Source organism: Microcebus murinus, chromosome 3 (genome assembly GCF_040939455.1).
Source record: "Microcebus murinus isolate Inina chromosome 3, M.murinus_Inina_mat1.0, whole genome shotgun sequence".
Lineage (NCBI taxonomy): Eukaryota > Metazoa > Chordata > Mammalia > Primates > Cheirogaleidae > Microcebus > Microcebus murinus.
Window position 1 is genome coordinate 23,234,715 of NC_134106.1, and position 14,452 is coordinate 23,249,166.

Here is a 14,452-nt window from a genome sequence, read left to right on the forward strand (position 1 = left end):
TTCCATCATTACTTGTACACTATTATGATTAAATAGTTATTATGTATGTACATGATTACAGCCTGGAAGTGAACAGGGGAAAATGGAAACAGTTGTTACAATCATGGAGTTTTAAGTGAGTATTTCTTTTAAACATGTCATTTTTTTTAAAAAGTATTTCTTTCCTTTTTTTTTTTTTTTTAAAGGAACGGGCCTTGATCGCGAGTCTACTGTCACGTTCCTCCACATGTCCACTCCAGCCCCAGATCCTCAGCCAAAGGTCCCGCCAGGCCACCGTCCAGAGGCTGGGCCGGCCCAAAGCTCGCCTGCGTCGCGAAGAGCCACTCCCTCTGCTCCCTGCGCTCCCTCCGCCCCATTTCCTTCCTCCAGGCCCCGCCCCGCGCCGGTGCGTCTGCGCACAGACGAACACGTGGCTGCCGCGGAGCCAGAGCAGCAATGGCGGCGGGCGGTGGCTGTAGCGGCGACCCCCTGGCCCCGGCCGGGGTTCCCTGCGCTTTCTCCCCGCACAGCCAGGCCTACTTCGCTTTGGCTTCTACCGACGGTCACCTGCGAGTTTGGGAGACAGCCAGCAACCGGCTGCACCAGGAGTACGTGCCTTCCGCGCACCTCAGCGGTACCTGCACCTGTCTGGCCTGGGCGCCAGCGCGGTTGCAGGCCAAGGTAAAGCTAGCGGGACGGCGCGGGGCGGGCGCCCGCCTGGGCCCGGCCTTGGCGCCCCTCCGGCTGCGTGGTGCTTGGCCGGGCCTCGCGCGTGGCCCGCGGCGGCCGGGGGTGAGGAGGCACGGAGCGCGGCGTCGGCGCGCGCGCTGGGCCCACACCACCAGCCCCGAGAGCGGCCTGTCGTCGAGGCGGTGAGAGAGGGCGCGGCTCGATCTGGCCGGCTGTGGACCGGAGCCCTCCTGGCGGGCTCCATGTGGTCTGCGTCCCCCTGTCGCCAGGCCGCCATGTTCGCGGAGGCCTGGGTCCCCCAGGGGCCGCCTCCTTCTGTCAGGCCTTTTATCAGTATGCGTTTATCGGAGCCCTGGCTTTTGACAGAGCCCAGTCTTGGGACTGTACTGTTCTCTGTCCCTGACCCAGCTCATTGGCTTTTCCCTGGACAGTTGGACTGAACAAGTCTGTACTTGCTTCCGGACACCGCCCCCCCCTTTGGGTGCCGGCTTACCACGTGTTCTCTTCCACGTCCAGGTCGTGGGACTTTCACTCATGAAACTTTAAACTTTCCTAGACTCCTTGCATTCTCAGCATTTTGAATCTTTTTACTTACTACTTCTTACTGCTTGCTCGCTCCCCACATTTTAAACCCTCCACTCCCAAGTCTGAAGCCTGCATTAGGATATGGAGGTAAAGTGAAGAAGTACCTTAACTTAATATGGTATGAGTGTCCAGGTGAATTATCCCTTAGATTGGAAACTGCTGAGTTAGGGAAAACTTTTTCACTGTTAGGGACCTGTCTCAAGTAAATGTCATTGACTGTTGAGACACTCCATCTCTTTAATTCATCACGCACGTGGTTACTGCAGTTACAGAGTAGCCAAACTAATTACTCCACTGCGTTTTGGAAGCGTCGGTATACTGAGGTGTTAGCCTTGAGCTGTAACTACGCGCAAAACTTTAAAACCTCGTAATATTTAGGATAGATCCGACTACCTGAGGAACCTGCTAAATTTTTGTTAGAAGAAGGAATACATCTAACTTGCCATGTATACTCTGGGTGTTTAGATATCTTTCAGATTTTAAGCTACATTTTCATAGTTTCTCCTGTTGATTAATAAAAGAAACCTACCTAGGCTTATAAGTCAGTCACAGAACTTGGGACTTGTAAAAAAAAAAATTAGAGTTGTCGTTATTAAAATCACAACACTGCATATTTTTCATTTTCAAAGTTGTTTTCTATGTTTGTATTTAACAGTCCTATAAAGTAGTAGTAATATTAGTGCTGAGAGAAATACAGAGCAGTGGTTCCGTAGGTGCACGGGCCCAAGCTGTACTGCCTAGGTTTGAATCCAGGCTCTGCTTCATAGTAGTAATTGTGCCTTTAGTTCCTCATTTACAAAATGAGGATAATAATACCTCCTTCATAGAGTGGTTGTGAAGATTAATACATTTAGTAATGCAGAAAACACTTAGAATAGTTCTATGTATGTTATGTACTATTATTAATATCTTAAATTCACATGGTTAGTCCTGCCAGGTTGATAAGGAAGGAAATTTGTGCCTTGTTTGAGAAGAAACAGAAACTCTGGAAAACTAAGCAATTTGTATAAAGTAAAAAATGGAACCAGGATCGGAATTCGGATCTTTAGAGCTCAGTTTTTGGTTGTCTACAATAAGTAGTTAATATTAGGTTGACAAAACCTTGTCACCCACTGTGCTTTTTTGTTGACTTTCAATCACATTGTCCAAGAATGAAACTTTTTTCTAGTCTCAAAAGTCATAGTTTTCCTCAAAGTTTATAGGTGACCAAAAAAAAGTCATAGTTTGAATTATATACAACACTATGATACATTAGAAAAATAACTGAATCTGATTTCATAATCAGGAATCAACTCAAACTTGTTTTTGTCATACTGAGCAAGTTGCTTTAATTTTGGGGACCTCCTTGATAAGTGAGAGTTGGGCTACATTAAAAGTTTTATAGGTTTCAGTGTCCTTTTTACCTGTACTCTGTTTAGCCACATGACTATGAAATGCTGCGAAATTATTGCACTTTAAGAAACTGATTGAAGCTGCCATGGTGGCTCACGCCTGGGAGGCCGAGGCGGGCAGATTGCTCAAGGTCAGGAGTTTGAAACCAGCCTGAGCAAGAGTGAGATCCTGTCTCTACTATAAATAGAAAAAAAATAATTGGCCAACTAATATATATAGAAAAAGTTAGCTGGGCGTGGTGGTGCATGCCTGTAGTCCCAGCTACTTGGGAGGCTGAGGCATGAGGATTGCTAGAGCCCAGGAGTTTGAGGTTGCTGTGAGCTAGGCTGGCGCCAAGGCACTCACTCTAGCCTGGGCAACAAAGTGAGACTCTGTCTCAAAAAAAAAAAAAAAAAAAAAAAAGAAACTGAGAATTATTGTTAAGAAAGGTAAATGACTTGACTAAAGCCTTAATAATCAGTAAAGGAGTGTGGCATCTAGAGTCAAGGTACCCTGATTCCTGATCCAGTGCCCTTACATGGTTTCCCTTAAACTTCTTATTTCTTTTTTTTTTTTTTTGAGACAGAGTCTCTTACTCTGATGCCCTGTCTAGAGTGCTGTAGTGTCAGCCTAGCACAGCAACCTCAGACTACTGAGCTCAAGCAATCCAACTGCCTCAGCCTCCTGAGAAGCTGGAACTATAGGCATGCACCACCATGCCTGGCTAATTTTTTTTCTTTATATATTTTTAGTTGTCTGGCTACTTTTTTTCTATTTTTTTTTTAGTAGAGACAGGTCTCACTCTTGCTCAGGCTGTCTCGAACTCCTGAGCTCAAACGATCTGCCTGCCTTGGCCTCTCAAAGTGCTAGGATTACAGGTGTGAGTCACCTCGCCTGGCCTCTTTTTTTTGTTGTTGTTGATATCCTTTTTGGATTGAGACCCTCAATCTTAAGTTACAGAACTGAAACGTGGGAGAAATGTAGAGGGATACAGTCTCCCATCTTGGGGATGTGTCCTGGAGCATCAATTTTACTTGAAAATTAGGAAGAGAGACAATTTCCCTATATTGTAACAAACCTACATGTATATTATGGTGTGGAATTTAAAAGTCACATGATTTTTAAAGGTTAAAAAATAAACATTTGTAGCAACTGCATTAACCTCTGTTCCTAGGTCTCAGTGTCATATTCCTTGCACTTAAATTTTATGACGCTCTCATCATATAAAACCTTCCTTTTTTATATCTTTGAGGCTTATGGTATGAGGCATGAGAAGGATGTTATTCTGAAGCCTGTGTTCCAAGCATTTTGTCAAGGTCCTGGCATATGACAATATAGTACACTCAAACGTGAAATAGAGATATACCACCTACCTTTCGGGGTCCACGGAGGATTAAATGAGGCAATGCATGTGACTGGTATGGAACAGCCTGGCATGTAGTAAGTGCTCAATAAGTGTTGGCAGTTATTATTGAATGAATTAATGGGTGTTCTCTTTGGACTCATTTTATCATAAATGCTGCATTCCTTAGTGTAAATCAGTTTGTAAGAATATCCTATATTTGGTTTAATAATTGGCAGTTTGCCACTCAAGGACAAAGTGTGGTGATGATAACTCTTATCAATGGAGAAAGATTAGTTAATGCTGGGTTTCTTCGTTAATGGGTTAAGTGTTTAGATTCATAAGTGTTTAGAAAAATTAAATTGCAGCCTTTTGTTGGTTACAGAATTATTACAATACTTGGCATTTATGCCACAATAGTTTTTAGAGAGTTTTTGTACATGTCATACAGCTGAGCATTTGGTTGATGAAGACTGAGGGAAGGAGACCTCTAATGATGACAAGAAAATATTCTAGGAAAGTAGAAAAAGATTGATGGACTCTAGATGGATGTTATTTTTAGAGTTCCTCAGATTTATATGTGTAAACTGAGGTTGAAATATTAAATGTTCTACCCAAGCCACATAGTAAGTGGCTGAGCTACCTAGGAACTGACCTTGCTGTTTGATCGCCCTGTTACATCTCTCTAACTTGTCTACTTTTCCTTCCCTAAGTGCTGGTCAAGCCCTGGAGACCTTATCTACTACTGGCTATCACAGTAAATATGTTTATGCTGCTTTGCTGTCATTGCAATTAAAATGACCCCATACAGCTTAGTACTTATTTAATGAAGCATATGGCATTTCAGACATTGGACAGGGCAAGCATGGTAACGTTAAGGATGTTTCTAGGAAGAATTTGAGCTGAGTGCCCGCATTGCCATCCCTTAGAGATGTAGCACAGTTTAGATGTGTTCCTGTGTAGTGCTGTGTCTTGAGGGTTTGCCAGTATTTAAGCTTCCAAAGAAGGTAAAGTTTGTAGATTAGATCCAATTGGGAGAAATAGAAGTTTCTGTGTATTCGAATTTAATTGTTTTGTTATAAATACTGTATATCATTTTATGTAAAATGCACACATTTTGTTCATTGTTATCCATGAAACTTACACGCCAGAGTAAATGACAGTAAGACAGGCCAAAAAATAGACTAAGAGACTAATTGGAGAATGAAGTTTAAAACTTGGGCATAATTTTCAGTGTCTAGAGAGGTCAGTGTTTTAAAAAAATTTTTCATTCATTAATGGATTGTGAAATACATTTAGTGGGTTGTGATAGCATTAAAAAATAAAATAGGATGGAAAATATAAGAAAGTATTAACCATGGTATGTTTTTTTGTGAAACTTGATTTAGTTTTGTACACATATTTTTATGAGTATGTATGTACTGGCTCTCTGTGTAAACTCTTCTTACTCTGGAAGCTCAGTCTAAAAAGTCATTGCTTAATTACTGATCAGATTCAGACTTCTCATCACTTGGATGTGCTTTTTTTCCTATCTTCACCTCATCTGTACAATTCCTTTTTATAATAAATCAGGCACATGTACCATTGAGACTTTCCTTCAGCCTTCTGATTATCTTCTGGATCAAATGCTGATAAGCTCTTATCAGACAGTCTTTGGTATTTATTGCTTAGTTCAGTCTGCCCTTCATGTTGGAAAAGACTCCTTGGTCCAAGAAATTGCATCCTTTTGGTCTTCACTCCTGGTACCTTCAGGAATTATGATTTTCCAATTATAAATATAAGAACTAAAGTTTTAGTCTACTTTTTTTATTACTTTATATATTTACACGTGTGATCAGTGTATACATGATGTTTTACTAGGCAATTTAGAGGAAACACAACAGAGTGTGACTAACATGTAAAAGAATAAATAAAGACAATTCAGATTTACCATTTCTGTAATGTGGAATATGACTTGTGCCTTAAGAGAAAGAAGTTTCTGTGGAGGAGATAGTATTTGAGGTAGGTCTTAGCATGGAGAGGATTTTTAACCAATAAAAATTAAGATGAGTAGGAAAAGTCCCCTTCCAAGTGAAGGGAAAAGGCAAAAGCAAAATGAGTGTTTCAGGAGTATAATGTAAGGATGGAAATGGAGATAAGGCTGGAAAAGCTGGGTTGGAGGCAAATTGTGGATGCTTTTGAATGCCATAGAGTTGTTTATATTGATTTATTCTCTGGGGAGTAATTGAAATTTTTCAATTACAGAAATAATATGTTCAGATAGTAAAAGATGTGCCATAATCTATAATCGGTAACACTGAACTCTTGGTTTCAGAACTATTTAGTATGGAGTAATACTTAAAATACTAGATTTTGGTTGTATAAGCTTATGATCTCAATGTGTTACTTGTTTGGACATGCTTATCCTGCTGAATGAGAAGTTATTTTTAAAAACACCATCCAACTCTGAAAACCGTGAGTCAATAGTTTTTGCAATTAAATTAGTTGAGTTTTTTTTATTTTATTTTTTTCTGAGACAGAGTCTCTGTTGCCCAGCTCAGAGTACTGTGGCATCAGCCTAGCTCACAGCAACCTGAAACTCCTGGGCTCAGGCAATCCTCCTGCCTCAGTCTCCCAAATAGCTGGGACTACAGGCATGTGCCACCACGCCTGGCTTATTTTTTCTATTTTTTTTAGTAGAGATGGGGTCTCGCTCTTGCTCAGACTGCTCTCGAACTCCTGAGCTCAAATGATCCGCCCGCCTGTGCCTTCCAGAGTCCTAGGATTATAGACGTGAGCCATCGCGCCCGGCCTAATTGAATTATTATTTGGATTTATAACAGTAATCCTCAAAATTGGATATAAATCCTATGGATCTTCCTTCCACCTGCCTCTGCTTTCTTCTACAAAAAAATATAGAGAGATTGCAGACAGAAATTAAGACTTTGACTATGTTAATGTTTTTTTTTTTTTTTATTTTTTTTTTCTATACATAACCTAAACATTTGTATATGTTAATGTTTAATTCTAAAATTTCTTTGATGGAAATTCAGATCTGCAGTAAAGCATATACATATTTGGACCAGCCTTTGTTTCACACACTGAAGTTTCTCAAACTTCAGTGTAGATATTAAGAATTTTGATTTGCAAGTAGAAGAAATATTTCCTGGAATCTTTTAAAGACGGGTTTTTGGATAAGGTAGTAGTAGGTTAATGTATTTTCCTCCATTGGCCTTCTCTGAAATAGGTATTTGTGTTTATAACTTTATACAGAAGTCATTTGCCCTCTGGAATCAATCACAGGTAGCTGTAGAAATTCATGTAACTGAAAGTGGGGTGGAAGACACTCCTAATGCTAAGGCTTCAGTGTTTCAAGCAAATCAAATGTTACTGATCAGACTTTTTATACTTTGGCTTTTAATTGTAACGTCTCTTGGATTTATTAATATAGATACATTTCTAAGGACTTACAAAATGTGTATTTTTTTCTGAAAGTAAAAAGTTACTGTTTTTTGCTTAAATCATTTTCGTTTTTATTTAAGTGTGTCCAGTGAATTGAATTCTTCATATGTAACACCCCCCTCCCCCAAAACTAAATGAAAAAAATATATATATACTTTTTATAATCTACTCCCTTTTATTCTTTATGCACTGGTAACATTGTAGTTGTCATTGGCGGTTCTTGGATTGGGCAGATTTTTATGTGTCCTGGGCTGCCTTTTTTTTTTTTTTTTTGGTGCTGTGAAGCTCCTTCAGTATTAAGAAAAATTTCCCCTTTCTATGGTATTGGGTTGTTTCACACTAAAAGATTGAGTTTCCCAGAGCTTAAAACATAAAGGCTGTTGTACTCTAATAAAAAACATGGAAGAGAAGTTCTTAAATAATAAATTTTCAGTATTACAATCTCTGATGTAGTACTCTTAAGTTACAGTCAGTTGTCTTTTTGATGGATAATCATAAGCTGTTAGCATCACTTTTGAAATAAAGAAGTCTTGTGACATTTGCCACTAGAGTGGAACTTAGGCCTCTTAGTTAGAATCACCAAGCCAGTGTGGAACTCCCAGACTAGTGTTTGACCAGTCATAGGAGTGACTTCTCTAAGGTGTGCTCTGAGCTGCTGTACTAAGTAAAACTATTTGTCGATTCAAATTGAAGTTAATGCATGTTTATAAATGTAAAAATGTTTGAGTCCCTTTTCCTGAAAGCTAAGCTAGAATTTGAGGAAATATTAGGGAGAAGAAAGGGAAGAATTGGCTGCTTGGGTACAGATTTATGGATTCATAGATACTTGAGTGTGCATCTCTTAGCTTGGTGAATGGAGGCTTCGCTTGGATTGGGCTTGTCAGGAGGGGTGGTCAGTTTCTGAGAAGTGGAAACAGCATTGAGGCTGCTTGGACCCGTTAGGAGTGTATCAAGAATATACCAAGTTTTCCTATTTGCTGCTTTCCATCCAAAGGGTAGGAGGAAGGAGGACAGACAATTATGAACTTCTCTTTCTGTTGGAGGGATTCTTTTATTAAAAGTAGTAAGCCAAAAAAAGAAAGAAAAGAAAAGAGAAAAAAAAAATACAAAAAAAAAAAAAGTAGTAAGCCAGAAAATCACCTGAAAGTTTATTCCTTCTTCCCCCCTCCCAAAGTGTCTTTTCAGGCTAGTGGGCATTTGTACTTGTGCTTTAGTGATGTTTCAGTGTTTGAAATACTAAAAAAAAAATTATTATTATTTTTTTTTACAGGAAAGTCCCCAGAGGAAAAAAAGGAAATCAGAAGCTATAGGAACAAGTGACCAGATTGACTTGTTGGCTCTTGGGACAGCAGTTGGTAGCATTTTATTATACAGTACAGTAAAAGGAGAATTACACAGTAAATTAATAGTAAGTATATATATATTTTATATAAAAGTGGTATGACAGGGAAACTGATTATTAGAATTGTTAAAAACAAAATACTTCTAGGTGTGTGATGGGATCTGTGCTATAGGGGCAGTTTTTCATTCTTTTTACATTTAAAGAGCTGAATAGTAATATTCGATAAAAGCTGTAATAGGTAACGTAGCCCTTATTGTGGGTCAGAGTAAGAGGAATTATTGACTAGGTTTAAAATAAGAAGGGTTAAGAGAACTCTAAGGTATTACTGGTAGCAACTGCAGAAAGCAGCTCACCACCTCTTGGGCTAGGGAATAAAGGAGGCAGTTGGAATTATTGCTGAAGCTGAGAACTTTTGGGAGCAGGTGCTGCTCCGTGGCTGTTGTTACCTCTTGATGAGGAGTGGCCCCAAGGTCATGAAGTCTAGACCTCAGGCTGAGGAGGGGGCTCCAGCTGCCTGGTGCTGGTGTCTCTGGTGGGAGGTGATGAGACTGGTTCTCCCAGTGTTGGAAAAATCGCATATTCTAAGCTGCTGCTGGAGGGAATTGGCATCACTGCTGTGACGCAAACAAGGAGGCAGGAGGAGACAAGTCCCTTATTCTCCCTCCAGCTGTGTCTCCCTCTAGCACCCCCTGTTGGCAGAGCCTGCAGTTCTAGCTGACAGAACAGAAATGAGGTTTGCAGAGGCCCAGCATCACGGAGCAGAATATAGAAGGGTAGATTTGGCCCTGGAAGATAGTAACTTCACTGGCATAATTTGTTCAGACAATATCTATTGCAGTGTATTTCTGTTGTTCACTGGACTCCTGTATATAGGAATGCTTTATAAATAATATAATTAAATTTTCCATTTCAAATAACTCCTACCCATAGAAAATTTGGAGCTGCATAAAGTTGAAAAGAGAAAAAAATTTATATGTAAGGCTGTCACCACGAGATCCACTGTTAATATTTCATGTATTTCTTTACACATACATTTAAAAAACATAGTTGGCTTCTGTCCATCTATTTTGTATCCTGATTTTTTCATTAAATTACAATACAAGCATTTTTCATATTTTTAAGAACTAGTTATAAACATTTTTAATGACTGCCTAAAGTCTCAATACATTGGGTAGTCCATTTGTTACTTAACTAATATTGACCATTTAGGACTTTTTTTTTTTTTTTGAGACAGTCTTGAGGTTGAATCATACTAGTATGTGATCATGGATAAATAGTTTAACTTCTCACCTCTTAAATGGGTACTATACAACAGTGATACTGAGTACTTACTTTTATTCTTAACTTAGATATATACATAGTGGTGCTTCATTATGTGCATATTTATGTGAATTCAGGTAGAAAGAGTGATGCTTATATTGTAGGTGATTTAGCACTTCATTCTGCTAAGTGAGTTTGTCCTGGAATGCTTGTAAGATTAGCTCTTCTCAGTTTATGTCTCCATTCCTGCATGCCCCTGAGTGAGTGGGTGTCTGGCTGTGCTGTATATGTTTAAAGTATTGTTTCTATGATATGGTCCAGAATACAAGGACACATTCAGTGTTAACCTGAAGTAACAGTGATAGTCTTTTTTGAGAGAGTTTTGGTACTTTTTTAAAAGGGATTTTTCAAGGAGATATTTATTTGATTGATTGATTGATTGATTCAGATAAGAGTCTCACTCTGTTGCCCAGGCTAGAGTGCCATGGCATCAGCCTAGCCCACAGCAACCTCAAATTCCTAGGCTCAAGAGATCCTTCTGCCTCAGCCTCCCGGGTAGCTGGGACTACAGGCATGCTGGGACTACACTATGCTCGGCTAATTTTTTCTATATATTTTTAGTTGGCCAATTAATTTCCTTCTATTTTTAGTACAGACGGGCTCTCGCTCTTGCTCAGGCTGGTTTCGAACTCCTGACCTTGAGCAATCTTCCCACCTTAGGCCTCCCTGAGTGCTAGGATTACAGGTGTGAGCCACTACACCCGGCCTCAAGGATATTTTTAAGGAGACTTGATTTTTACTTTAAGTATTATCTTGGATTCTGCGATTTGACTTTACTAGTTCACTCCTGTCAAACTTTTTGCCACTGTTCATAGTGTTTTGTCATGCTTAGAGCTGGCATTCTTGTCATAAGCAAATGGAATTTAGGTGTAATATGCTTTGACTTATGGTGTGGAAGAAGGTTTTTTAAATAGGAAAAGGGAAAATTTAACATTTGAAGTTATAGCTGGTTTAGTTTTTGTTGTTGGAAAACTAAAATGGACCGATGTATGTGAAGGCTTTCATTAGGTTAAGGCCTAACATTTTAGTTAACTGTTTGGTAATGACTTCAGGGTTCATATTATCATATTATATAATATCATATTAATCTTTTTTTTAACCTGCAGAATGGTGGACACGACAACAGAGTGAATTGTATACAGTGGCATCAAGACAGTGGCTGTTTATATAGTTGTTCAGATGATAAACATATTGTGGAATGGAACGTACAGACATGCAAAGTGAAGTGGTGAGTAACATTGATGGCTGTGTGGTATTGGAGGGGTGACTCAGTTACTGCTTGGAAATGCAGTAGAGTTGAATGAATCATACTGGACATGGGAATGTAGATATAATAAGGTTATAGACCCTGTTCTTAAGGAACTTTTAATCAAATTGGGTGTGCAAGATTTTAATATGTAAAAGCTAAAAATGGTATAGGAGTAAAGTAACTGTATAAGAGATGTCTTGAGGTAACATGTTATTACTTAATCAGATAAGTAGGGTAGTGTTGGAAAGGGCTGGAGGAAGAGAGGGGATTTCCGTTGGATCTTCTAGGATAAGTAAAATTTGATTAGTGAAGCGTGGAAGAATCCTTTCAAGGGTGCAGAAAGGAAGGTGGGGAGCTGGCAAGAGCAAAGACTAGGAGATTGGAAAGTGAAAGATGTACTTGGCACTGAGTGAATTAATTTAGTGGAGGGACATAACTCTAGGTGATAGCGGATGGTGGATGATATGGGCCAAAATATCTTAAGAGCCTGGCCTTAAGAGTCATAGATAAAATCATACATAAACTTCATAGTTCAAGCACCTAATCTTATGATTGCTGTATAGTAAATGCTCAATAAACATGGACTGCTGAATATATAACTTAGTATGTAGATTAGGACCCTAAACAGGATAATGATGCCCATGGCCCAACAGCTAAAAAATGGCATAGGAGGGATTCTAATCCTGTTCTTTTGAAATTTTTTTTGAAATTTTATTTATTTTTTTTGAGATAGTCTTGCTGTGTTGTCCAAGCTAGAGCACGGTGCTGTGGCATCAAGCTTAGCTCACAGCAACCTCAAACTCCTGAACTCAAGCAATCCTCCCGCCTCAGCCTCCCAGAGCGTTAGGATTACAGGCATGGGTCACTGTTCCCAGCCTTCTTTTGAATTCTTATACCGTGTTTTTCTACTGTACTTAAAGCTACCATATTTCCCCGAAAATAAGACAGGGTCTTATATTTATTTTTCCTCAAGAAGACACCCTAGGGCTTATTTTCAGGGGATGTGTTATTTTTCCCTCAAAGCCTCAGCTTGCAGCATGCACACGATGGCCAGGACCTGACATGGGGAGCCAACCTTTTTGGTGGGGCTGCCTGCACCTTTCTGGTCACCTCTGGGATAGTAGATGTCACGATGGGGTAGATGAGAAGGGCTGCTCCTCGTCTTTACTGCTCTATGACGAAATGCATGGGTCAGCGTTTTGGGAATAGAGGAACCGCAATAATGCTTTAAGAAAAAGTAGTCTATTCTCCTTCATATAAAACACTAAAAAAAAAAAAAAAAAAAAAAAGAAAAAGTAGTCTGTCAGCAATGTGTAGAACTTAAGGGAAGGAGTTAAAGTCAGAGATGCCACTCAGGAGATTGTTACTGTATTCCAGTTGTAGAATGTTAAGAGTGGGAAGTTAAAATGGAAAGGATACCAAATAAGAACACTTGGGTAGGGTGGAGTGGAGGAGGGGCATTGAATGACAGAAAGGAGTTAAAGGTGATTACTAAGTTTTCAGCTTTGTTAGCCTACTAGGTGAGTAAAATAATTGAAAGGAGGGGCATAGTAGTGGATATTGCCTGGTAGAGGATAGAAATGTCCTCCTGGTAATAGAAACTATGATCAGAAGAGGGAAATGGTATTTAGGTTTTTTAGACAAATTGAACGTGAAGTGGCATTATGTGAAAGACAAGACCCTGCAGACACAGGAGTGATGGAGGCTTAGAATTTCAGGGAGGGTTTAGGGCTGGAGGTGCAGATGAGTAAAGCATCTGCCTAGAGGTTCAGTAAGTATTTGTGCTCCATTTACCTGCCGAAAATACAGTAGTTTCTACACTGGTGACCTGGCAGAAATACTTGCAGAGATTCTGGTCCAATCTCTGGTCTGGGGTGGAGCCTGTGTTAATGTATTCTGGATGAGAGTTCACAGTTAAGATGTTTCATATAGGGACTAATGTTCAAGGCACTGCTCAGCACACTGTCCATGTGACTTTTTTTTTTTTTTTTTTTTTGGAGACAGAGTCTCATTCTGTTGCCCGGGCTAGAGTGCCATGGTGTCAGCCTAGCTCACAGCAACCTCAAACTCCTGAGCTCAAGTGATCCTCCTGCCTCAGCCTTTATATATATATATATATATATATTTTTTTTTTTTTAGTTGTCCAGCTAATTTCTTTCTATTTTTTTTGTAGAGACAGGGTCTCGCTCTTGCTCAGGCTGGTCTCGAACTCCTGAGCTCAAATGATCCTCCCACTTTAGCCTCCCAGAGGGCTAGGATTACAGGCATGAGCCACCATGCCTAGCCTATCCACATGACTATTTAATTGTAACCCTGTGAGGTGAAATAGGTTGAATGAGAGCCTGGCCTCTCATCTACTAAACTGTTTGCTCAAAATCATTGTGTTTCTGGCTTCATTCTTAACATTCTTATGCTGCTGTTATTTTGGTTTTATTTTTTATTTTAGATCCTATTTACTGATTTCCTGCTGTGGAATATGAGGATTTAGCTGTTATCTTCCTTTCTCCTCCCAGTTCTTTCAAAGTTGTTATCACAGCTTTTGATTAAGCAGTATTGATTGTTTATGTTATGACTACTTTAATATTAGCACAGCTGAGCCTTAGATTGTCCTATGTTTGTACATTATTTTGGTATAAAATGTTGCTTTTCTTGGGGTTTATAATTGCCGTATTTTTCATTTGGTTTTATATATACCTATCATTAGTTTATTCTTGCTTTTTTAGTAGAGTAAGTCTTCTCAGTTATTTTTTTATTTTTAAATTTTTTTGCAATCACCTGTCTCATTTTTTATCAGTTATTTTAGACACATCTGATAGTTAATCAGTTCTGCGGTTTTTTTGGAGGACTTATTTGTCTTCCAAGTTCTGCTGAGTAGTAGTTGTCCTAGGATTTCCTTTCCTCATCATTCTGAAAATTTTTTCTTGTTGGATGGAGCCTCTGTTTCCTGGATTCCATTTTCTTTGTTGGTGTGCTCCCTCCTTTTTGGGGGGGTTACATCATTTGGTAGCTTCCTGAGAAAGGGTGCAAGAGAGATTTTGCTTGGTCACCTTTGTCTTTAATTCTGTCCTCATAATTCATTGATAGTTTGAGGATATAGAGTTTTAAGTTGGAAATAATTTTCCCTCAGTAACTT

The 14,452-nt window shown here is 39.5% G+C and overlaps 1 protein-coding gene across 1 annotated transcript in view; it reads left to right on the forward strand.

The window, feature by feature from the left end:
- Positions 1-395: 395 nt before the first annotated feature.
- The window catches only part of WDR43 (WD repeat domain 43), a 46,265-nt gene continuing 32,208 nt past the window's right edge, over positions 396-14,452 (forward strand). The window contains exons 1-3 of the mRNA XM_012788321.2: positions 396-660; positions 8,679-8,816; positions 11,177-11,298. Coding sequence (XP_012643775.1) covers positions 436-660; positions 8,679-8,816; positions 11,177-11,298 — 485 coding nt within the window. The 5' untranslated portion in view covers positions 396-435. The remainder of the gene's footprint in view (positions 661-8,678; positions 8,817-11,176; positions 11,299-14,452) is intronic.